This window comes from Bicyclus anynana, chromosome 5 (genome assembly GCF_947172395.1).
Source record: "Bicyclus anynana chromosome 5, ilBicAnyn1.1, whole genome shotgun sequence".
Lineage (NCBI taxonomy): Eukaryota > Metazoa > Arthropoda > Insecta > Lepidoptera > Nymphalidae > Bicyclus > Bicyclus anynana.
In genome coordinates this window covers 13,978,068-14,005,620 of record NC_069087.1, presented here as the reverse complement: position 1 = coordinate 14,005,620, position 27,553 = coordinate 13,978,068, and the positions used below count along the sequence as shown (strand labels likewise).

Genomic DNA, 27,553 nt, shown 5'->3' with positions numbered 1-27,553 from the left:
GATGACGCTGCTGCGTTCACAAAAATGCTAACTAGTTTGTTTATACCCAGATAACCCGTTAATCTGCGACTGCGATCTGGCATGGTACGAATTCTGGCTGGCCGGTCTGCGCGACCGAGACGATGAGATGATGCAGAAGAAACGCACCATCTGCACCATGGTAAGCGAACACCGGGAGTACAGTGTCGCGAAGATGCCCCTTGAGAAAATGAATTGCTTAAGAAAACCGGGGTACGGTAGACCCAACAGCGCAACCTATACGAGTCCAATGTTAGCAACGAACGTTGCTATCGCTGTCATCACTAGGTTATTTTAGAATATTTTATGCCTCTATAAGTTACCCCTTTTTACTTTACCCCATTATGTTGAACGAAGGACCGCTTCGAACCAGCTGTGGCCGGATGGCTCGGTGTCGGATTCTTCGTGAATTTAAAATTTTGTTAAAAAATTAAATTGATGAATTTGTGCAAATAAATCGATACATATCAATTTTTGGGCTGATAACAAAATTAGTATTTTGGATTGGCAATTTGTGATAAGTAAGGATTTTATAAAGGCGTGAATAAGTGTGATACACTATGTATTTTTAAAATTAGAAGACCTTTACGGTAGGTATGCCTTACTTTAGAATAATACCAGCCAAGTTCTATGCGGAGCCTTTGAGATTTACTTCGAATAAAATTTCAAAGAAATTTATCTTTGACTTTTAAAATAAGTCTTTGACGTGTTAAAAATCTGACACGCATAAATGAATAATGTTTTTTTGAATCTCATCTACTGATATTTTAAAAAAGGAGGTGAACTTTTTTTTTATTATTAACCCCGCCTTTTCCATGTTAACTCTCGTATGATGTCGTAATTCTAAGCTTTTGCGCATTTACCATGTTGACTATTCAATATTTATCTATACTCGTAAGTACGTGTAATGGGGCTCCTGTATTTACCAAATATTTAAATAACATTTCAAAGTTTTCCAATTTTAGCAAATTTCCAAATGTTTCCTTGAAATAATTCTACCTCTCGTTTGTTATGATTACTGTGTTAGCTTAATTGTAAAAGTTTATAAACTAAATGTTATTTATTAGAGCCCCTAAATGTTCGATGTAGTTTAGCTATAATAACAATTAGTTAAGTGTTAGTTATAATGTCGATAAAAATTTTATGCAGTTGACTCGTTTGTTGGCATAATTTTTGTTTTTGTATCATTTTATTGTCTCGACTATTTTAGGGTTAAAATTATTTTGGTTAAATTTATTAGAATTTTAGAGTTATATTTATAAGTTACTAAATATATTGTTGCTGGTATAAATATGTATTTCAAATGAAATATTAAGTATTTTGTAGGTTTTTTTAATTATGTTTAGTTAAGTTTATGTTAGTTCCTCGGTTTATTTGGCTAAGCTTTTAATAATTATTTTTATATTATAATTTGTGTAGGATTGACTAATATACATACTGTAATTATTGAAGTAATAAATGTGACTTTAAATATAATGTGCTATTGATATTTTGTTGCGTTACCTTTAAGTTATTATTGGTTTGCCAAAAAAATATATAAAAAAAAGAATTTTTATCCTTGAATACCTACAAACGTTGAATGGTAATAAGTGTGAATGCTTACATGATTATTTTACTTACCTCTGTTACAAATAAAACAGAATTAACATTGAAATCAAGAATAGTTATAGAAAAATCATTTTTTTTTAAATTTCTTTGACGTTTGTGTAGCAATTATATTTTCTATATTTTAATAATTAAATTGTAATAAATAAAAACATATATAATTATTTATGTGTATATTACGTAAAGAACATATATATTAAAATGTTTCTTTATGTGTGAATGTATTCAACTGATTTTGTATAGCTGCGAAATCATGACCTTATTTAAGTGATAAAAATGTAACCAAAAACATATCCCCTAGTCTGAATTGCATAAGTAAATATAAGCATATTCATTATATATACAAATGTTGCGAATAAAAGTGAAGCTTTCAATGTGATAATTTTTGGTATGGAAGTATTTATTGGAACGTACCAAAATTTATGAAGAACCTTATTTTGTATCTCTTCCCAAGTGTATGTATGTTTAGAAAAAAATGTGTACCTAAAGTTTTTGATAAAAATGTTTAACGCGTGTAGGACGCGAGATTGAATACCTATTTTGTATTCTTTTTACACGCGTTTATACATTTTGTAAAAAAAATCTAAATGTTACATCTCTAAAAATATATTTATGGTGTCTGAAATTTATAGATGTTATATTATTCACTTTAAAATATCATTTAGAATATAAGAAGTAGTTGATGCACAGTGTTATAATATTGATCACTTATGCACTTATTGACGTATTTAACATTATATAATAATTATAATATATTCGATTGTAACATAAAGGTCAGAGTCAAAGCAACCTGATTAATTAAGGGTACACTATGCCGTCTTTATAATTGGTATAGATTTAATAGTTAATTGAAAACTTTCAAACATATAAATGTCGTCTGTGAGTCTGTCTTTGATGCTTCATTCAACTTATATGAGTCAAAACGTAGGTAAATGAAATACTCTAAATATAATTGATCAAAGTAGATCTTGTAAATGAAATACTCTAAATATGATTGATCAAAGTTATCCCGATAAAATAATATTTAAATTGAACATTGAACTACACAAATCTATACAATTGCGTTTTGACTTGTGATAGTTGTTCGATGTTATTATGCTAAAATTTTAAAAGTTTTACTATATAACTAAGATTTATTCACTGTAATCTGACGCAAGTTAAATATTAAAGTATATATAAACTTAAAACGCATTAATGGAACCAACATCAGACATATCGGAAGGAAGGTACGAGCAATAAATAAAATTATGTAATCAAAAGTGACATTTACTCACCTAAGTAAAAGCATATCAAACTAATAATAAGGCATTTATATTCATTAATGTATCATTGTTGTGAAATTAATCATTTAATATAAATGGTAAATTGTTTTAGTGTAATTTCCCTGGAGCTTGTGAAATCAGTATTCGCAGTATTTTAAAATTCCTAAAGGGCTCCCTGAAATGGTCAAGTGCAGTAGAGTCCCTCTAGACGAAACTATTGTTCATTTGACGCGAATTAATATTTTTTGTCTCGTTTAACGAGTGTTAAGTGAAACGAAACGGAAATCATTTTATGCCTGATCTGGGCATAAAATGATTATACGTAATTAGGTATACGTTATCTTCCTAATTCAAAATTACTCTATAATCTCCAAATTTATTTGTAATCGGTTAAAAAAGTATTTTATTGTACATGTTTCTGAGAAAAAGTAAGCACCGCTAGGCCATTTCGGAGTCCCTTTAAACAATTTTCATGTAGTATGTAATATTAACGGTATCAAATACGTTGTGTGTTAATAGGAATTACTATTCTTCCGGCAGCAATAAATTCGTATGTGTGATTGATATTCTTATTGAAGAGAAACAATGCTTCTATCTCACATATATTGTGTAGCTCTTACTGGTAATTAAATTTGTGCTAGTAAAATTAATGCGAAGCAAAATAGTCAAATAACAGATCTTAAGCCTACATTCGCACGAGTGTTTTTTAACTGACGTTAAAAAAGCGTTCAAATACAACAAATGCATTCTCCGGTATCTATTCACACGACAACGTTTTTAAAGCACGACGCTTTTACCGAGTAGTGTTGTATTTTCAATGTTGGTCGTTGGAAATAGACCTTCATTCAACTTCGATACTATACACTTTTGTATGCTGATCTCTTCAAAATATGTTTTTATTTCACTTGTATTTGTATTTGTGGTGTGCAAATAAAGAATATCTATATATCTATCTATCTACACGCTATGCCCGCCAACGCTGGGTTTTAACGCAGCGCTATTTTAAAACTACATTTGAACGCTTTTTTAACGTCCGTTAAAAAAACTGAGCGCAAACGCACGAGAGTTTTTTTAAAGACGTTAAAAAAGCGTTTAATATAGTAGTTAGTTAAAGATAGGTCTATTACAAACGCCCAAAATTTAAAATGAAACACTGCTCCAAAAAAGCGTCATGTTTTAAAAACATGTATGCATATATACTTGGGAATGCATTTGTTGAATTTAAACGCTTTTTAACGTCCGTCAAAAAAGCTCTCGTGCGAATGTAGCTCCGGTACCGCGTTACCTCGTAACCAAATGAGTAGTACCTACCTACTTCTTTCAATTTTGTCATTTAATTCGTTTTACTGCATCGTCACCTAACATCCTCATCATCATTATCAACCCATATTCGGCTCACTGCTGAGCTCGAGTCTCTTCTGAGAATGAGAGGGGTTGGGCCAATAGTTCACCACGCTGGATTGCCCAATGCGGATTGGCAGACTTCACACACGCAGAGAATTAAGAAAATTCTCTGGCATGTAGGTTTCAGCTTTTGAGACACGTAATTTTTTTTTTAATGCACTCAACTGAAAAGTTGGAGGACAGGATTCGAACCCACACCCTCCGGAATCGAAAAAGAGGTCATATCCATCATCCTAACATCCTCAGAAGTAAATGTTAGCTATACCGTATGTTGTGAGGTAGAACATTCAGTTTTAATTAATTATAAATCTATATAGTTTGTTGTTGTTTAAATAAAAAAAAATCAAGAATATAACGTGTTCATAATAAGTTTATAGTCACATTTATTATTATGTAACGTATTTCTAATATTGAAATTTCGCTGTAAAGGTGTATCAAATTTTGATTTTAATAAAAATTTAAATATGATTAATATCGTGTTTTATTTTAATATCTAGACTATAGTCTGGCAAGTTTGCCAATAACACTCCCATGATATACGGGCGCAGTCTGCCAGGTGTGAAATCGTGCATGCGGGGAAGTGAAGTACATCAGTCGTGGGTTTTTCAATCATCGCTACACGCCCCTCGGCACGTGCGGAACATCGGGAGTGTTACGAACGAAGTTGCCAAGCTATTGAATATAGAAGTTGTTTTTTACAGTTACCTTAATATCAGAAAATATTAGATATCTGTCGTCAAAGAACTGTAGGTAATTTTTTTTTTAATTTACGAAACGAATGAAAGGCTTAATAAATAAGTACATAGCTGATATATTTTAACATATATGCATAGCTGCATCATTGGCTTAATAATCCCTTTATAGCTACGGATCGTGAATCTCTGGGTCATAAATAAAACTGGGTCATGATCACAACATAGCATAAAAAAAAATAATAAAAAAAATTCAACCAACTTCAAAAACATAAAACGTACCGACTTAACTAAAAAGCAAAAAATAACATCGTATTATGTTCTACCTACTGATCAATTTGAAGGCGGTGCTAACCCGGTGATGTATTTATTAATTTTTAGTGTAATCATACGAGTAGATTTAGATGTAGACAAGAAAATTTTCCCAAAGTAAGTTGCCCTGTGTAGTCGTGTTAAAGCCCCTAAAGTTACAACCAATATCTAGATGAAATGTCCTCATCAATACAAATTAATCAAGCCCAATCACAAGATAGCTACTGTTCATCACTCAAAAGGTTTGTAGCTAGTCAGGGCTCTTACGATTTTTGAAAGTTCCTCTCGATTTCTCCAGGATCTCATCATCAGATCCTGACATGATGAAAATGCGACCACCTCAGGAGTATACCCTTTCGAACAAAAAAAGAATTCAAATCGGTCTAGGCGTCTTCGAGTAATCGGGTAACAAACATACATACAAAAAAAAATCATACACTCCTACTGTTTTGAAGTCGGTTAATAATAGTTCCACGTAACAGGGTTTCTAAAAAAAAATATTCGCTTCAATTCAGGAATCGAACCTCGGAACTTATGAGCCGGACCCATTGATCCAGTTAACTGTCTGTTAGTAGATTAGTCCTACTAATTTAGTTTGTAAGTTAGTACTCTATTGGATAAACGAGTAACTCTGCATCGTAAAATTTTTATTTACCAAAGCTTCACGTTTCCCGAGCAAACGTTTTTCGAGAGCTTTTCAAGAAACTTGGCTGTGAAATAATGGGACACCGAGTTGGCACACAGTCGACCTCAACAATTTAAAGTTCTGATGAAAAATTTAATAGTCCAAGTGTATTCAAGTTACAAAAGTTTTCTTTTATCTGAAAATTATATAATATTTGTCTAAAATAAGTTTCGATATTATACTTTTAGCAGACTCAGAAATGATTAAATGGCAAATGTAGTGAACAAAGGTTCACTACATTTGCCAGGACAACTTAATTACAAATCAAACCGTAACTAAAATAAGACCCTAGAATAGAAGAAAATGACGTTGAGTGAAGTTACGCACTTGTGAACGATGTGTGTAGGGTTAAAGGTACCTTTGACTGGCACTGGCACATTTGTTACCTTTAATACAAAAAATAATTTAATTGAAATCGCTTCATCTATGCTATGGTGCCACAGACAGACAGGCACGTAAAACTTATAATATAGAAGTTTCTATCAGCTGATACTCCTAATAAAAACAATGGTTTTCCATTGAATATCGGGTAAGCGATATAATTAGGATAATGATAATGCAATTTACCAATGTTAATAGAATATTAAAACTATACGCTTAAAATTATTAATAAACATTTTGATATTACTGCGGGGTTTCCGTTGTACTGAAATATAGGGGCCATAAATTTTCAATCCATTTTCTACATGGTGTTTGAATTTATGAACATCGTTATTTCCTTCAACATATCCGCCTGGGCTAATTGACTTTTGGTATAATTAAGGCTGAATGGAAGGGTATATAAATAGGACGTACGCAGTGGAGTGCACAAGGTTTTGAACTAGGGTAAGCACAGGTAACAGAGTTACCAGGGTACCAAAGAAAAAAAATTAGCCACTATGCTTAGCGTTTATGAACTATAAGAAAGCCTTCAATTCGGTGAAAACCTGGGCTGTGCTAAGGTCATTGCAGAGATGCCGAATTTATTACAGGTATATCCAAGTATAGTCAGTTGTCAGTCAGTCAGGATCAGAGTACGAGGCCAATCGCCGAATCAGCCGTTGATGGAGAGCACGCCGTCAAATACTATACGCCGTCCGTGACGCAGTAGTATGCGCGGTTGATTTAGAAGACAGAGGTCCTGGGTTAGGTCTCCGGCTGGGCATTTGGCGTTCTGGAACGATGTCGTGAAGATACCGAAAGGGATGTGAATTTTCATCCTCCTCCTAACAAGTTAGCCCGCTTCAATCTTAGCTTATCATCTTCACTCAACATCAGGTGAGATTGTAGTCAAAAGCTAACTAAAAATATAAAGAAAAAAAAGTATAATAAATACCTATAATTCAAAGGAAACTCGCCTTAGCTTGTTCAATACAAATAGTTTCCAGGTAAGGAGGATAGATGTGGGAACTAATTCAAACAAACTAAGCGGGTGCAACTGATTTATTACGTTTTCTATTGGGACCGTGAGTTGCTCGCTATAATTTCCACAGACTACGTAACAAGCGTAACACTTATAGTCGGGGGACTGTGACCCAGTTCTGTGTCAAGATCCTGTATTTTGGAGAGTGCCCAAATACTCGAGAGCCCCTTCCTTGTTCTTGTAATAGCGGACGCGACTTTTGAGTGACGACCTTTTTGGCGCTTGTTAGTATCACAGAATAACAGGTTCAGAGTTCGACTCCCAGATAAAATAAATAAAAAGGCTTAATGCGAAAGTTATAATAAAAAAAGAAGTCGTCGTCATCAACCCATATTCGGCTCACTGCTGAGCTCGAGTCTCCTCTCAGAATGAGAGGGATAAGGCCAATAGTACACCACGCTGGCCCAATGCGGATTGGCAGACTTCACACTCGCAGAGAATTAAGATAATTCTCTGGTATGCAGGTTTCCTCACGATGTTTTCCTTCATCGATTGAGACACGTGATATTTAATTTCTTAAAATGCACACAACTGAAAAGTTGGAGGTGCATGTCCCGGGCCGGATTTGAACCCACACCCTCCGGAATCGGAGGCAGAAGTTATATCCACTGGGCTATCACGGCTCTTAGAAAAAAAGAAGTAAATGTATGTTACTCTTTAACGCCGCTCCTACTACTGAAGCGATTTGGCTGAAATTTTTATAATTTTAAAGTTTAAAGTTAGTGAATTGACCGACAGGTATGGTTGTAAAATTCAGCTGTTTTCAGTGTCTACCGACCGGTATAGGATTTTCATCAAAAATAAAAAAAAAAATATATCGGATTACGCTTTGCTTCTACAGTTTTGATATTATTGTATTCTAGCGAGCGCACCGGAATTTTACTCCTTTCTCGTAGGAATACAGGCATAATATACAGCATTAGATATGTTACGCGGCGATAACGTAGCTTTCCATTTGCGATAGAATTTTTAAACGCAGTCATGTAGTTTTGCTGTAAACATACAAAGCATGGATTGTCATCAATTTTTTTTTAGTTTTGTTGTAGATATTTATTATTTAACATTTTATTATTCCTTGCATCAATGAAACTAGAATCACTGTAAAATATATCTAATAAATCAACCGTTCTTATTATAGAATTAATTCTCACATATATCTCTCTTCCCTTAGAACTGTGTGTAAACGGAAGATAAACATGTAGGTACCTATGGGTTATTTATTAATGTTTACCTTTCCGTTTAATTTACACTCTGACGTAATCGCTTGTGTAAAAGATAGCTCTGCTTGTGCCACAGATATGGGTTTTAGAAGTGGCAGAGCTGTTTGTGGTATTTGAGCTCTCAATTTTTCAAAAATACCTCAAAATATAAAATAAATATTTTCTCGATCGCTGAAAGAAATTAGAATATTTTTAATATACATCTATTTTTACAATTTTTTTTTTGTAATTCAAGTGACCCGAAACAAATTTTGATATGCATGATAGGATTTTTGTTATTAATATTATATATAAAAGGACAACCTAACCGTCAATATAACTTATAAACGATTCGCGTTCTTCACTGAAGACTGCGCTGTCTTAAAACGGGCTATGCATATTGCTGAAAGGATACCCTACCGGCAAAGACGTACCGTCAAGCAATTTAGCGTACCGGTACGATGTCGTGTAGAAACCGAAAGGGGTATGGATTTTAGGAGGAGCCTAACAAGTTAGCCCGATTTCATCTTACATTGCATTATTTGTTACCATCAGGTGAGATTGTAGTCAAGAGCTAACTTGTAAAGAATAAAAAAGGAGGGTCTCCTTTTTACGTCATCAACCCATATTCGGCTCACTGCTGAGCTCGAGTCTCCTCTCTTAATGAGAGGGGTTAGGCCAATAGTCCACCACGCTGGCCCAATGCGGATTGGTAGACTTCACACACGCAGAGAATGAAGATAATTCTCTGGTATGCTATAGGTTTCCTCACGATGTTTTCCTTCACCGATTGAGACACGTGATATTTAATTTCTTAAAATGCACACAACTGAAAAGTTCGAGGTGCAGGCCCCGAACCGGATTCGAACCCACACCCTCCGGAATCGGACGCAGAGGTCATATCCACTGGGCTATCACTGCTTCTTCGGTAGTATAGTGGTAAGTATCCTCGCCTGTCTCCTTTTTGGGATCATTCAAATATTTTTTCTTCTTTCATCGTTTCATGATAATTTAAATGCAAAACAAATACCAATCAATTGCGTTTAATCGTTTTTATGGATGAATATCAGCAGTATTCTGTAATAAAAGCCTGAAAGGCCTCTGTAATCATGTTACAAAAACACGACACCTTTGTCCATTCAATCGCCTCTTCGATCATTATTATTGTTTGCTAACATTATCCTCTCAAAGCGCCCATTAAAAGCGATACACACGACACTATCAAACCTTATCTAGACATGGATTATTGGAAATAATAATGTATCAGACGTATTTCACCATATTGAACCCTTAATACTGCCGGTATGGACAGTTAAATTGTCAGTATGAATATTTTTTCAATAATATAATATTTCAAAATGAATGTTTTTTGATAAATACGTAGATTATAGTTTGTTTCAAGACATGCATATAGCTCAAGTTGGTTTTGTCAAGGGACGGAACGTGGTGCACACAATTTCCAAGTAAGAAAAGCCCATTATATACCTACTTATGATGAGATGGTAAGAGCACAATAGGGATAGTAGGGGAGCCCGAGATGCTAAATTTGCAGTTATTAAAGCGTCATTGGAATCGATTAGATTTGGTAGATTAGATGATAGAAAGAATAAAAGTTTATATACTTTTTTCGCTTTCAGCGGTACCAAATATAATTACCTAGATCTTAGTTATAATAAAATTTCCAATCTTTTTAATTTAAATGTTGCCTGAATTTGGTATAACCTAGTAAATTGTAGTGTGAATAGAAATTATATTATTAAGCATTAGCAATGCCCTGACAGGGCCTTATATAACATTAAAACTACCTGTGTATAAGTATAAGTACATGAATGCTATAAAAAAACAAAAAGAAAAAAAAATACAGGCTTTAAAGACAATTTTTATTACTTTGGCTTACTCTTCAGAAAACATGGGCGTTTATTCAGGAGATTATTTAATTCAAAATAAGTAAAAAAATAAACCGTGCTCGTAGCTCGATAACAGAAATATAAGGGTTTTATTTTGTAACTTTTCAACCCTCCCATTCCTTTACGTTACGCTCGTCAGCTTTTCGAAATGCATGCCTTTTAGGTATCAAATCACCTACCTTATCAGAATCTGACGTGCTGGTTGAGTGTTTCTGAGGTTAGTCTTTTTTGTTACCAACCAATATTAAGGGCTCATACTTGGTGGAGGTACTGAACAACGTGCAACGTATACTTCCTTATGTTCATCTGCCGCGCTCGAGTAACTGCAAAAATCCCCTCTGCGGCTCTCCTACTATAAGGCTGTCTGGTTGTTGCAGACTATAAGTTCATAATTCAATGCAAAATAAGGTTTTTAGTAGCTCCACATTTGCGTATAGGTACACATTAATCTTATGTACATAGATAAAGAAAAAAATATTAAAGATTCGATAAACATTATTATTATTATTTGAAAAGTGAAACATTATGTTACAAAAGTAAATACTTCTTCTAAAAATGCGTTTTACAAGCAAAATCAATTCTTTAAAATGTATCCTTGTCGTATCATCGACATTGTCTGTGATCTAGACAAACCTTTGTTTTTCAGGAATACATCTTGCAACAGCGGATGGCTTCGTCTGGTTGTTCAGACCATCTTTGGCACACTTATTGTGTCCAGTTTTGTGCTCATTATGTTGATGGTTGTCGGGAAACCTACCCCAAGGCCACCATCTGCGTCTCGGTGCTCTGTTACGAATTGCCGAGTTGTGTGCACTAACGCTCCTTACTACGGAGACTATGAAGAGGACATCATAAATGCCGCTTCAGTGAGTGAAGTTACTATCATCATCATCATCATCATCATCACCATCACCATCATCATCATCATCATCATCATCATCATCATCATTAGCAGCTAATAGATGTCCACAGCTGGACATAGGCCTCTTGCATGGACTTCTAAACAGAACGGACTCGAGCCACCAGCATCCAGCGGTTTGATGTCGTGATTCAATCCAGTGGGAGGTCGAACAACACTGCGCTTTCCGGTGCGGAGTCGCCATTGCTGCACCTTGGGACCTCGATTCTTCGAACTATAGGGCATACATCGGCTGACTTCAGTTCTTCTGCGAATGTCTTTATTTAGGAAAACTCCGAAGTCAAATTCGATATTGTAAAATATTTGAAGGTATTAGTCGCCACTGATTTTACACCTAATAATAATTTTAATTAACTCGCTGCTACATTAATGACAATAACTTTAATTAAAGCTTAGACCAATTACGAGTAGAATAGATCTAGTTAATATATTTTGAATATTACAAAGATCACGAAATATAGAAAACCACTTGACTTACAAAGAAAAGTCCTATAAGAACGTATTTTGCGACTGAACCGGACTAAAAAGATCCAAGGGCGGACGAAGTTGCGGACGTCCGCTAGTTTTAAATGAATTAGTTATGGAATGATTCATTTAAAATTAGCAGCGCTTTCAACTTTCATCTTTAATGTGTTTGTTGATAAACATTTCACATCGATTTTGGCTTTAGTACACCTTGTTTAATTTTCGTGACAGAAGTTTTTAAATAATATTTCTGTCCTTTTTTTCAGGATGCAGACGTACTTTGTGAAAGTATAGCTTTAAAGTTAATCGGACCAACTTTCAAAAATTTTCAAATACCGTCAAATTGGCTTTGGAGCATGAACCCGAACGTTCGAGAACTAGCCATTTATGGGGGAAATCTTAAACAAATATCATCCGATGCATTTATGAGTCCATTTGGTAGAAACATTAAGCTTTTAATTCTCGAAGAAATAGAAATCAACGTATGGGAGAAAGATATGTTAATAGGACTTTCGAGTTTAGAAAAGTTGATTCTAAGGGATTGCATACTCTTGGATATAAGAAAAGCTGCTTTATCTCCATTTCATGATAGCTTGAAGTTCTTAGAAATAAAAGCAAATAATTATTATTGGGACCCCATAAATGTCACAGGGTCTACAACCCTCGCGGAATTGACTATAGTGGATTTTTCAACTAATAATTTCCATGACTTTCTCGGCAATACAAGCTTTTCTCAGCTAAATGCATGCGAAGTTTTGTTTTTGAACGATTGTCATATAACTTCACTTAATCCCGGTACATTCGATTACATGGAGAGCTTAGAGATTCTGTATCTTAACAATAATCTGTTAGTCACTGTTCCAGTTGGTTTATTTGATAGAATGTTACCATATCAACCAAGAATTGCTTTACAAGATAACTTATGGCATTGTGAATGTTCAAGAAAAGATATAAGACACATTGTCCGAAAAGAACTATTAATTGTTGACCCTATTTGTCACACACCAGCTACAATAGCAGGAATGACATTTACAGATTTTGAAGGGTACTGTGAAGTGCAGCAGCAGAAAGATGAATCTGTTGAGCAAAGAATTTCTAAATCAAATCCAGAAGTTAAAGTTAGATCTAACATCATGTATATGAATGGTGCTTGTCATGAAAATATTTCATCAGAGGTTAACCAAGCGACATTGAGAGTAAAAGCAATTTCTGAAGATCAACAGAACTGTTTATTGAACAGAATAAACTTTCAAGATATGCAAACAGTTTCAAATAATAGTAATGGACATCTAAATGATAATTGGATAAAACCAGTATTTTTTGTGGAAAATGACCCATACTCCATGGTTGAAATAACTTCAATAGCATTACCAGGATATGGTTTGCTATGGTACCAGTCGACTTGTGCTGACACTATTTACTGTGTTAACACCGTACCACACACACTGAAAGTATTCAATGTGCACTTGGAAAACTTCTTAACGTTCTGTCCATTTAACTTATCATCTGGTGCAGTCATGATTTCAGATTGTTTGTCTTACAACTTAGCAAACATAGGAATCAATAGAAATCATACTTACCATTATCACGAACTTATTTGGTTCATCAGTTTGTCTGTAGGCTGTCTTTTATGTGGTGCAATTTGTGTTTACGGAATGATACACAAAAATCCCACGCTTTTAAAAGGTAGTAAAAGAGTTTTGATTGTTAAACATAGATCAGTTGATGCGTTGATTCTACCACCGAAAGTGCCCATAAGAAATCTAAAAACTGAATCGAATTTAGCTACGGATAGCAATATATTTGCGAATAATAAAATATTCATTTTGCCAAATAAACAGACATTAACAAGTCCAAACTTTGATCGTTCTATTTCGATTAAAAGTAATGTTAGCAACGATGCGACTTACATATCAGCATTGCAACCTACTGAAGAACAATTAACTGAATGGCGTTCTAAACAAGTAGATACATTTTCGTCTGACTTCAGTATGATTCCTTATACCAGCATGTACGAAAAAGAGTCTTTGCCTTATTACTCTTTTGATAAAGAAGAAAGGGTATATGAAGTTCCTAAATAATATTACAAGCAAAAATCCAGTAGGTTGCTTCCAATCTCTATTTATAAATCTATTCAAAAAGTCTGTATAAAATCTTGAAAACAGAAGTTTTTTAGTAAATGGAATTTCCATTTACGTCATTCATTTGCTGATTTGCTCTACTGTCGAATAGTACCTATATTTGTAAACAATGTATAAACAAAAAAGAACTTTAAATATACTTGAAATAATTATACATTAAGGGTAATCATTGTAGGTAAAATTAAATAATCTTCTCAAAGTTATATACTTACTCGTATTTCAACGAAATCTGTTTTTAACAAAATGCCCACCAATACCTTTTTGTAATTATATTCACGGACAAGCAAGCAAAGCAACTAAAACTTGTAAATTCATATTTACACTATGTATCAAATTTTGCCATTTTACTTGTATCATGCGATTTTACTGCATGGAAGTTCAGCATTTAAATATACATTACTCATTGTGAAAGTTATTATCGTATTTCAACTGTCATAAATCACAATGAGGAAGTAGCGGGACCATTTATTCTGATCGCACACGTCTGGCAAATCGGTCAACCATACGAGTCTGCCGGCACCCTTATGGACCGAGAACTTGCGATAGCCAGACAAACCACATTTTAGGAAACCTGAATGATTGTCAGCCCAAGCTTCTGTGGTGGCTTAGGACGGTAGGTTTAAAATTTCAATTGTCCAAGTACGAAATGTAAATTTTTTGATATTTTCTCCGGAGTGTCACGAGGAATTATAACCACAAGTCAGGCAGAGCATCGTGGCAAACCTTCGCTAGAGAACCAAACTTTATCTTTAGCGTTGTTTTTTGCTAGCTACCAGTAAGTGACTAACGAATGGGGACATGACATCTCATACATACGAGATATTGAAAAATATACAAAAAAATACTTTATACTTAAATGGTTCAGAGGAAACCAAAAAAAAATTTGAAACCTGCTGGCTTTTAAAACCACAACAGTCCATAGACAACCATGGCTATTGTACAAATATAACTGACGAATTTTCAGCTTTCCTAAAATGAGGCATGTCTGGCTGGCACAGGCTCTCAGTCTACGTGAATCGATTCCGTATAGCTGTTTCTAATGAGGCACGCCAGCGTAGATTCTCTGCATTGTCTTTGCCAATCGACGACCGTTCTATTTTGATTGTATGCTGAAAACCGACTGTATCCTTTCATAGAGCAATCACTAGGCATTATAAAGTCACATGCCTCACTTGGCACTTGTCTGCAATTTATTTGATTATTTTAATAGATCGCCATTTATTATATTATCTTAATAGATGTCAGATATATCCTTTTAATTCGTTATATATTTCATGTTTGTTTATGCAAATTTTGTACGTTTAATTTATATAATAAACATTGTCTTTATAATGTGTTATGTCTATTTATTTATATTCTCTTTCTCTAGCCTTATAAATTTGGTGTGCTAATTATAGATTTCAATGAAACTAAGCAAGAGTATAAGTCAGGTTAAGTATCCCTTCAAATAGGAGAGGGGATGTGGAACTTACAACGTTGCTTCAACGTGGCCAGGTGGTCCAAATAATGAAGACTGAGATATTTACTCATATAGTCAGTGGCATGCACAAGGGTTTTAACTAGGGTATGCACTATATATGAAAATTGGAAAATTCCTTGTCCTTGTATTCTGTGGTCCAACATAGGTTTGTATTGAGTCCTTATATGTGCATTTTTACATCTATGAAATGCAAGACACTGCTCATACTTGACTTGGGCTTTAAAAAACTCCAATAAAATTTAACTAAGTTTTATAGAACTTTTTATAAGATTTAAATTAGTTGACAACTTTAGGACGAAGTGCTAAAAATGTCGCAAATAAATGGATGAATTAAACTTCTACAAACTTCAAGTAATACAGAATGTAATTCTAATAACTTTGAACGAAACACTACATAAAACTAAAATATTTTATGTTATATTATCTCTCTTGTAATATAATAATTTAATTAGTTTTAGCTTGAACCAAAGTTTAAACTCATAAGCTATAAAATGTCCGTCTGTATATATCTGGTATGAACATATTCCCCGCAGAATTCTACACGAAATTTATGAAGCACTCTCTGCTGGAACTTTCAACTTTGCTATTCCGTTTCACACATTGAGCTGCATTTATGTTTTATCACGGTCAATCTCCGGCATAACAAGCTTTATTTGAGCTCTTTACAAAACTGGTAGTCTAGTCAATGAATCTGCAAATATTCAAAATTCTAAATTACTTAGTACTCAAAAAAATTGAGAAATGAAACATCACGTGTCTCAAACGGTAGAGGAAAAATATCGTAAGGAAACCTGCATAGCAGAGAATTTTCTCAATTCTCTGCGTGTGTGCAGTCTGTCAATCCGCATTGGGCCAGGCGTAACTATTGGCGTAGACTATTGGCTTAACCCCTCTCATTCCGAGCCGAATATGGCGGATAATGATGGTGATGATGACTCGAAAATTTATATCTGGATACCCTTCATAATGGCGACACGTCCGTGTTTCAGCGGCCGGTTGGAATCCATTTTTATATCAATAATTGCATGTTACAGTTATTTTTTCTTCAAAGCTTTTTTTTTAATTATCTAAAACAATGATAGTTTTGAGTTATCGTCAAAAAGCTGAAGCCCTATTATAGGGTTTGGGTTATAGGTTATAAAAACTGCAATTTTGACTTGCAGAAAAGAAAAAAAAGGACGACTTTCTTAGAATTTTATTCCGCGTCGAATGAGCGCTATTGATTGTATTTTTACTTCCATTGTAACAAATCTCCACGTCGTGTTCCTCATTACTGACGCCATTCGGCTCGGCTTTTCGCGACTTGTAGGTTTGTTGTTACTTCGTGTACTTTTGTATCGAGAGAGGTACGGATTTGATACCAACACATCGGGCTACATCTTCGAGGTATCTTTCCTTCCACTTTGCCAGTGATAACCAGTTTCTCTAAGTTGTCTCCTTCTCTCCTGGTAACGTGACCGAAGTAGTCGATTATCCTCTGAAGACAGGAGTTGGAAAGTCTTTTCGAGATGTTGAGTGGTCCTATGCGCTGTCCACTGAATACGGAGCATTCTTCGCCAGCACCACATCTATGCGATGCCAATCAGTATATATTGGAAAGATTAGAGTCCGGACAGACTAAAGATTAGATTGTAACAAATATTCGCAGATTAATTTTTCATTGACTAGACTAAGGATATAGAGAGCAGATGAAATGCTGCACTATAAAATGTCAAGGCAAAACAAAAAGAATAAGTCTGTCCACTTTAAGTTTGTATATTCTGGGCGCTTTTCTTGAAAATGTACTGAATATTTTGTTGAGAAACATTTTTAGTGACTTGAACGTTTGCTTGTAAATAAGACGTAAATATTAAGAAATAAGACGTAAATATAGCTGAATCTATACTAATATAATAAAGCTGAAGAGTTTGTTTGTTAGTTTGTTTGATTGAACCAGTAGTTCGTAAATTAAATTAAGTAGGTAAATTAGTAATGAAGTTAGTAAATTCGTAAGTAAATTTGTATTCCATACAGCTCATTGTTAATAAAAAGTACTTACAAGGTTTTGTTGTCATAAAAATTGTAATATGTACAATTCTTTGAGGTTATAAGTTGATAGTTAAAATTAAAAAAAAAAATATTCTCCCTTTTAGAGCGTTTTAGAGCAAAATAACTTTTTAAAAGCTTTTTGAAAAAAGTTATTTTGCTTTTAAATTATTACATATAATTTATTTTTTTCATTTTAATTTGTAGGGTTTATCCCTTGCATGCTATTAAATGGGCCATTTCTGATTGGTCGATATAACTATAAAAAATAATAATAATTAAAGAAAAAATATTAATTCACAAGCAAATCTACGAACAATAGCTAGTTGTAATCGAATGTGTTACTTTCCTCATATGTCAGACAAAATGTACAATTATACTTTTTTGGCGAGTCTTCAAACTATTTACTGCTGCTTGCGTTGATAATTACACGTTTTTATAGACAAAACTAATTTGTCGCACCTGTTCTGATATAATTGATCTGATGGTCAAATTATTTTGAGGCAAGCTGACCGGCACTTTGCCGGGTAGTAACTAACGTTCTTAGGGCCTGTATAGCCAGACCTCCCTAATTATAAAAAAACCGAACAAGTGCGAGTTAAACTTGCGTGAAGAGGGTGCCGATCCGAGAGCCTAGTGGCAGTTTGATACTGTTACCGTCACGTAACGTAAATGCGAATTTCTAAGGAATTGAAACAGCGCCATCTAGTGGCACTACTGCACAACTGTTTCAATTCCATATAAATTTGCGTAAACGTCAACGTGATAGTAACAGTATGAAAATATTGAAAACTCCCACTAGGCACCGATCGTTTTTGTAAATAGCTTGAAAACTATTCATTTATTTATTTATTTAACATTACAAAAAAATACATTTAATATGCTCTTACCTCGCTCTTTCATTTGATGTCACATGATGCAGTTTGCAAAAGATTTTTTTCAACTTTTGGTTGGGTGCCTAGTGGCAGTTTTCAATATTTTCATACTGTTACTATCGCGTTGACGTAAACGTGAATTTATGTGGATTTGAAACAGTTGTGCAGTAGTGCCACTAGATGGCGCTGTTTCAATTCCTTAGAAATTCGCGTTTACGTTAACGCGATAGTAACAGTATCAAACTGCCACTAGGCCGTCAGATTTCATCTATTTACAGCGCACCTTTGCGTTTCAGTCACAGAAATTGATATGTGTGTGTGTGATGTATATAAATTTCGGCTTAATTGGTCTAATAGATTTGGACATCTGAATATGCGCGAGTAATAATGTAAGGGTTCCATTTTTGTTGTACTTACTACATACGTTCGCAACTCTAAAAACAGTATTACTAAAAAAACAACAATAGCCAATGCCTACTATACGTAAGTATGTACAATCTAGTTTGACTAGTAGATACTGTACCGGATAGATTTTTGGCTGGTGGGAGGCTTCGGCCGTGGCTAGTTACCACCCTACAGACAAAGACGTACAGCCAAGCAATTTAGCATTCCGGTACAATGTCGTGTAGAAACCGAAAGGTGTGTAGATTTTTATCCTCCTCCTAACAAGTTAGCCCGCTGCTATCTTAGATCGCATCATTGCTTACCATCAGGTGAGATTGTAGTCAAGAGCTAACTTGTAAAGCATAAAAAAAAAATACTTAAATGCTAGAGGGGAAAACGTGTATATTACAACTTTTTCAATCGTTATCTCAAAACGGCAAATCGTAGGAAAAAAAGTATCATATACATTTTTTGTAGATATTTTTGTGGTCTATAATTTTACCTTAGGAATATTTATGATTGAACTTACCGTTTTGCTGAAAATCGCAAAGAACTCATTTTTTGACCTTTGACCTTGAATAAAATATTTTCCTTACAGGGGATATATGGGGAACTGAAACTTTATTTTATTTTTAATCTTATTTTAAACAATCTTACTGATTTTCAGCTTGTTGGGAATTTATGTTACTTTGAATGTCTAAAATGTCCGGACTAGAAATAGTTTAAGCTTTTATAAAACTGCGAAAGTCTGGCCTTCCAGGCTCTCGCTCAAAATTGGCTATTCCGTTGGCATTTCTGGCCACCGTTTTACGAACTGTTTATGTTTTCCGAGGTACTTACGGTAGCAGTAGTGTTTGAGATGAATTTTCAAATTGTGGTTGAAAAGGAAACTCTGGGACTACAGATTTTACTGAAAAATAGCTTCAGTCTTTACATTAAAACAAATTCTGTACATAAACAATTGGATTTAAGTCCAATTAGTATGTACACACGTGAATAATTACCTTAGTGAGTTAATTGTATTTCTCAAATGAGCGAATTTAATGTAATTCTTTTGAGAAAATAAAGATCTTAAACCAGAACCAGAACCAGAACCATTATTTTGAAAATTTTAGTTGGAGGGCAATATAAAATAGATACTAAAGCCAAATAATTATTTTTTAGTTCAGTATATAAATATTAAAATTACTAAATACACATTTTATTTCAAAAATCCAACTGGAATAAAAAATAAACAGGTAATGAAAGTTGATTTTACCTAGTAAACCCATTACTTCTCTGATACCATGATAACCATGGATTTTTCCGGGATAAGTCTACTTTTATCCCGGAAAAATCCATGGTTTCCGAGGGATTTGTGAAAAACTATATAAATTCCACGCGGATGAAGTAGTTGTATATAAAATAATACCTTCAATTTTGTTGTCTAAAAAGTCGCATATTTCATACAGGTCAGAAAATTCGAAATAAAAAAGTCATTTGAGATTTAGTTTACTACTTTAGTATATTTTGACAAATCTCTACTAGTCGTAATATACTAATATTAAATATTATTCGAGCCATGATAGCCGAGTGGATATGACGTCTGCTCTGATTCCGAACGGCGTAGATTCGATTCCAGTCCGGGGCATGCACCTCCAACTTTTCAGTTTACGTGTCTCAAACGGCGAAGGAAAAACATCCTGAGGAAACCAGAATACCTGAGAATTTTCTTAATTCTCTACGTGTCTGAAAGTCTGCCAATCCACATTAGTTCAGCGTGGTGGACTATTGGCCTAACCCCTCTCATTCTGAATGGAGACTCGAGCTCAGCAGTGAGCCGAATATGGGTTTAGCCGAAGTAAGCCGCACAGGAAAGCGCAGTGTTGGTCGACCCCCCACTAGGTGGACCGAAGATATCAAGCGGGTTGCAGGGAGCCGCTGGATGCTGGCGGCTCGAGACCGTTGTGTTTGGAAGTCCATGCAAGAGGCCTATGTCCTACAGTGGACGTCCATTGGCTGACAATGATGAAAAAAAGATTCCGACGAACTGATAACCTTCTCCTTTTTGAAGTCGGTTAAGACACGAAAGGGTATAAGTTTAATTATAACCTTTTAGCACTGGCGCGCCCCGACGGTCAAGAATCAACATCCTATATAAATAATTGCAAACGCTAAACTTACACAACGTATCCGCATTTATTATTAAAGCATGATGAAGCTGCCTATAAATTATAAAATTTTCACATGTTTACATAGTTTCAATGTTGATCATAACATTTACGATTCGTATTTATAGACTGGAGTTTACATTTAGTTCTATTAATTCGGTGCACCTGCGATTAGTATTAGATTAGTAGTAGATAAGACGTACACCCGCGCAGATGCCAAATATGCTGGACTTGGACTTAAATTGGTATGATTGAAATGACACAGGCGTTGGGTGGAAATTTAGCGCCAGCAAAATCCAGAAATTACCTGTGCCAGACTGAATTAGATCAAAATAACGCAAATAAATCGAACCCGATGGTTGTTGGATGGTCTGACTCTAGGTCTATAGTTGATAATGCTGTGGTTTTTAATATTTTCCAGAATTCGATTCGGCTCGAATAAACTTGAGATTTTATTTACCTACTAAATTGGCTCAGGTCTGTTTTCTTAATTCTTTACAAGTTAGCCCTTGACTACAATCTCACCTCATCAGGTGCGATCATCTTAGATTTTATAATCACTTACCATCATAAATGATGATGCAATCTAAGATGGAAGCAGGAGGATGTTAGGAGGAGGATGAAAAATGGAAGGTCCTTCTCCTAACAAGTTAGCCCGCTTCCATCTTAGATTGCATCATCACTTACCATCAGGTGAAATTGTAGTCAAGGGCTAACTTGTAAAGAATAAAAAAAAAACCGATTGTTCTTCGTAATCATCAATTATTGGCGTCATGAGATGTTTATAAACATCTATATAGCAATACCAGAACGTGATTACACCAGAAATGTGAAAATCCGTATACAATTTAAAACAACGGCCATGCCACACATAATAGTGAAATAGGTTCTGTACATAGACCAATACTTTATTCTAGTATTGGAGATGCCTGTAGCAAAGAGTTACTAAAAGCAAGTGTGTAAAAACCCCTGCAAAAAGATCTGACTCCTGGCCTATAGGGCTTGTCCATATAATTTTGAAAACTTCCAAATCGCGGACGGTTTTCAAAATGAAGTTCACTAGGACTTGCACCACTCTTGCCCTAATTCCGTTCTCTTGGCAAGCGACTACATATAAAAGTAGTAAATCACAGTGGTTAAAAATAAATACAGTCCCGATACTATTAGTTTCGGCATTTTAAACTTGTAATGAACCCGACTCGCATATCGATACACGTCAGGTGAAATACATTCGAAACTTTCCTGGCAGTCCGTCGAACGTCGTCAACGTCGATATTACTATCGTTTGCTAATACAATTCTTTTGATCGCCGAAAATAATTCGCAATTGTTCTCTCACCTGCTCGTGTCTGTTCTATTAATCACATTGACACATTTTGCCGTTAATGTCATGTTCAAATATTATTGTCGTTTTTGATTTGTTTTATCATCTTCGTCGTCATTATCAGTCAAAGAATGTAAAAATCACGGCCGTAAGTTGCAGTATCCAGCGACTTAAACTACGACTCGATAGACATTAGTCCACCTAGTTATTAATAACCCATATTCGGCTTACGGCTTCTCTCCTCCTCTCAAAATAAAGGTTTAGGCCAATAGTCCACCACGCTGGCCCAGTGCGGATTGGCAGATTTTACTGATGAAGAAAATTCTCACGTATGCAGGTTTTCTCACGATGTTTTTATTTCATCATTTGAGACACATGATATTTAATTTCTTAAAATGCACATAACTGAAAAGTTGGAGGTGCATGTCTCGGACCGGATTTGAGGTCATATCCATTAGGCAATCACGGCTTTATTCACAGCCCACCTAGTGAGGGCCAATTTTCGGTGCGGGACCGCAACATCCATCGGTTTTCCGAACACTTCAGTTCGCGACTCTCTGAGCTATTTCGATGACTGGTTCTTCTGCGGATCATTTCTGATGCGATCACGCAGAGAAACTCCAAACGTAGTTCGTTCCATCGCCCGCTGGGTGACTCTTATGAGGTCCATTAGCGGTCAAGACCAAGACAGCCACACATACACTTATTACACCATTTTTACGTCGGTGGTCAAAAATAGTGGGTATTAGTAAACTCTCTTCCTATTTACACCATTCTTAGAACTCATTTGAATAAATGTTTACTAAAACGAGTGAATACGATTTGATCGAGGTTATCGGATGATAGGAACCGGCAACTAAATAAATATGCCAATCTCTTAGGCTGTGAGCCTGTAATAGCGAGACCTTCGCGGTTTGATAACAGCTGAAAGTTTGCCAGCTTAGTGATAAGCAAATATGGAGTTTGGTCCCGTGGTAACTTCCTCATTGGACCCATGGTTAGCTGGCTCAGCTACAGACAATGAGGTCGAGGGTTCGAATCCCGGGAAGGCCAACAAAAAGAAAAGCCCGTTATGCCTGCCTGGAGTTGGGAAGTTGGCGAGGTTGGTACACCCCAGTGCCTCTGAGATCATTCACCGGTCATGTCTATCAGCGTCCGATCGGACTATGAGTGAAGGAAAACTGAGTGCACCTGTGCTTGCGCACACACTTGTGCACTATAATATCTCCTACGTAGTTAATCTCAACATGAGATTGGCCGCCGTGGCCGAAAAAAAATTAATTCGTCTGGAGCATATTATGGAGTTTGGACCGTGATAGTTTTGGGAGGTAGAAGTTTTCAAGGGTCCTGAACAATCTAAGTGTAAAACGTAATTTTATTATTTTATGTTCTGTCTATTATGAGAAATCACATCCATAGTCGCAAGTCGCTTAATGTAATGTAGTGGGAGGTCAGGAGGAAGCAGGCTTTATAAATCCAGCCTAAAGTATTAAGCGTATTTTTCTTGCTACGAAGCTGCTCGTAAGTGCCTGGCGATTGTGGACGCAGTTTATCGCATTAAATTAATAAACAAATTCTACGTCGCCTAAGTCTGTCGATTTTTTTTAGGTTAGTTACGAATAGTTAGTTGCTTTATATAAGATAAATACATATTAACTTGCTTCTCTCGTAAAACGTCCATGGAAAAAACTTTAATTTGCCTACATAAGAAGAATATGAGCTGTCAAACCTTCAGTTTATATAAAACGACGCAAGTCTGGCCATGACAAACACTTTGTCCATCCATAGCGCCCGTACAATTCTAAGGGTAAAGGTAACAATGTCCAACCGACGATCGACCAACAGTTTACACATAATATAATTGCTACTCGTATGTTTTGTCGTTGACGAGTTGACAAGTTGACGATCACAACTGTCATCAGCATACACAGTCATACACACACATCACATCTAGTCATATTTGAAATCTTTCTACACATGTCACAACTATACTAATTATTGTTACTTTATAGCTATTTTATTACTAACCGACTTCAAAAATCTGTATGTACCTATCAATTTGTTGATGGGCCTGCCCCGATTCTACAGTGCCTCAGACCAGTTCCAGCAGCGTCCTGGGGGCTGACAGGCTCGACTGTCAGTATTTGAATCACTGTTCTATGGTTCATGTACTGACAAGTCGATCCTGTCATAGATTTTAAGTAGATATAAGTAGGCTCAAGTATTGTACTAACACCATTATTAAGCTTCATGTTAACTAACACTAACTACTATGATCTTATTTGTGAGTCGAAATAAAAGTTTTTTTTTTTTTATTTGACCAACGAAAAAAGGGTTAGATTTGACAGACACTACCAGGAATGTTGAGGGTTCCGAGGGTCGAGGCTGTCGCTCCTCCTCCGTGAGCTGTAATCCTAAAGATTGAGGGTGGTAACTACGTCCATCTGTGATTTTGGTCCTCTCGATGTTATGCCATCTTTTCTCATCTCCGACTAACAGTAGATTCGAGTGTGGTGCGGTTCTGGTTAGTCCAACGCATCGGGCTGTGCCCCCGATTTTTTTCCTCGTAAGCTTGATGGTAGAGAGTCTTGTTTAAGCCTTGAGCTTAACAAGTATACATGTGTTGATCCGAAGTGCATTACATGGTATCCTCTAATAGCTTTTTCCTCTAATTTCACGTATACATTTTTATGGACGTTACGCTATTTACTATACCCTCCATACATACTAATATTGTAAACAGGTAATGTTTGTGGTATACTAGGGGTAATCTCTGGATCAACTAAACCGATTTTGAAATTATTTTACCACTAGAAAGCTATATTTTATACCTGTATTCTCACAGGAACGGGAACAACGTGGGTGATACCGCGGAGCGTGGGCTAGTAATGTATAAGAAGGCACATCTGATTTAAGTGGCAGCTGAAAGGTCATCATAAAACATTCAAAACATTATCATCCTCTATTTATTTTCTGTCACCGTTGAAATATGATCAACTAGCAGTGTTAACAAAATGAAAAGTTAGATGCATAATGGCATAATAAAGCATCGCATTCATGACACTATTTGGCTCTGGAGTCGCTATGTGTTGAATTATGAAAGCTCTCGACGTGATGATGGAATACATATGACGTCTATCTAACGTAGTTATGTAAATAATTTATATAAATGAATTTCCTGCCCACGCTTTTTCATCTGCCTTCAATATCGTGAAAACGTACAAGTTCTAATATCGCATAATCGAAGTAAAATCAATGATATTTTATTCTATAGATAGGTTACGAGCCTACAAAAGCAAAAATTAGGTTACGTGCCTACAAAATCACTGCAAAAATAATACGAATTTAGCTTCACCACTGAGCGTGTACATGCACAATTCTGTGATTATTTAATTATATATTTATGTATTTATATCGTTTTTACACTTTCTAAACACATAACTTGGCATTGTTGACAATATTTAGGTATTACCTATTTGTTTAAATAATGTTCGTTGTAAGCGACTAAACGAAATTAAGACAATCATGCACATTTATTTTGTCCGCCTTAGTTTTGGTGCAATAGTTCCTTATCTCTAGTATCAAATATCGTTGGGTAATAAGTTTCATGGGAAAAGACAAAAGGCAATTTTTCCGATAACGTCGAGATTATCGGTTCACAATAAAAACTTTTATCCATTTCTTCTTCTTTAGCTCTTTTAAGATTTTTGCCTATCTTTTGCCGCTTTTAGTCTTTCACCGGCCGTGTAAAAATTTAATTTCATGAATAAAAAAATATATTTTCACTGCGTTTTCTAGTGCGGGGTCGCCATTTCAGCTCCTTGGAGCCCCAACGTCCGTCGGCTTTGGGAACTATGTGCCCCACCCATTGCTTCTTCAGCTTAAAGACTATGTCGGTGACATTTATAAAGCCACCTAGTTAAAAATCTATTATTTCGGTAGTATCTGTCGGCTAAATACTGGTTATGAGAATCGCAAACCTATTTCGAGCGATTTGAGTTTGTACGATATGTGTAAATCAGTCCAATGTCTTGAACATTTGATTGATTTGATAACATTAGCCGGAACTGAATTATTAGTTGTTTCTAGCCAGAAATAGTTTCATATACACGAGACAGACAAAACCCTGAACTATATTAGGGGATAGTGGCATCCATCCAATAGAGTGTTAATTAATTTATGTAATAAATTTATAATAAATGAGTAGCTTGCATGTCTTGTCTGTTTGTCTAACCAATAGTGCATGCATCGGCTCTCCAAACTTTCTCATGTTCTGGGATTAATTTTATATTTTATTTAATGTTTCGTATTTTAATTGCCTCATTTGTCCCGTTGCTATTTTATGTAGCTTCAGTCCATAAACTCCAGAGTTCGAGTTCTGGGTCGGGTTATGATCGAGCTCTATTTTCTTTCGAGCATTGATAAATTACCTGGAAGAGCGAGAGTTAAGTCGTCAGTTCTGGTCCAAAGCAGCCAATTTGTCCTTGCATTTTGCTGATTAAACATGCAATAAAATATAATCGTAATAATAATTGTAGATATTACTGTTCCACATGACAATCTTCATTCAAATCTGGTTTTCTGGTTAAAGCTGAAAGGGAAAAGTATCAAAATTATTGGACCTTGTTCACGAGATTACCGCCATAAGGACTGTTGAGTCGATTATTATTTATCCGATGGTTATTTCTGTCAATGGTCTTATAGCAAAAGCTTCGATCACTACCCTAAGAAGCTTTCGCTTAACTGCTGGATCAAGGGTCGGATACAGAAGGCAGTGATTCTTAAGACGATGCGTACTGTGAGGAGGTTCCTCATCCTGGAGCCCTGACCACCGGGTTCTTAAATGTATAATACAAAATATTATATTTTGCTTTTATAAACATTAACATTTAAAACAAAAAGAATATATAAATTATCATTATCAGCCGATGGACGTCCACTGCCGGACATAGGCTTCTTGCATGGACCTCCAAGCACAACAGTCTCGAACCGCCAGCATCCAGCAACTCTGCTTCCTGTAACCAGCTTGTTATCCTCGGTCCACCTAGTGGGGGGTCGACCAACACTAAGCTTTCCGGTCCAACGTCTATCGGCTCTTCGAACTATGTGGCCTATCCATTGCCACTTCAGCTTCGCGACTCGCTGAGCTATGTCAGTGACTTTGGTTCGTCTGCGGCTGTCCTCATTTCTGATTCGATCACGCAAGCATAGCTCGCCCCATCGCCCGCTGAGTTACTTTGAACCTTCTAATAAGGCCCATAGTTAGCGACCAAATCCAAGACCAAGATAAATAAAAAAGAGAAAC

The 27,553-nt window shown here is 35.5% G+C and overlaps 3 protein-coding genes across 4 annotated transcripts in view; 2 read left to right on the top strand and 1 right to left on the bottom strand.

The window, feature by feature from the left end:
* Nucleotides 1–4,757, top strand: part of LOC112051788 (slit homolog 1 protein) — a 163,503-nt gene extending 158,746 nt beyond the window's left edge. For both annotated transcript variants that reach the window (XM_024090579.2, XM_024090580.2), the window contains one exon: nt 51–4,757. In XM_024090579.2, the coding sequence (XP_023946347.2) occupies nt 51–316 (266 nt within the window). In that variant the 3' untranslated portion in view covers nt 317–4,757. The remainder of the gene's footprint in view (nt 1–50) is intronic.
* Nucleotides 1–27,553, bottom strand: part of LOC112052135 (pre-piRNA 3'-exonuclease trimmer) — a 494,504-nt gene that overhangs the window by 282,581 nt on the left and 184,370 nt on the right. The window lies entirely within an intron of this gene.
* LOC112051784 (uncharacterized) lies at nt 9,984–13,951 on the top strand. The gene is made up of 3 exons (XM_024090574.2): nt 9,984–10,042; nt 11,133–11,352; nt 12,137–13,951. The coding sequence occupies exons 1-3, from the start codon at nt 9,984–9,986 to the stop codon at nt 13,949–13,951; spliced, it is 2,094 nt and encodes a 697-aa protein (XP_023946342.2).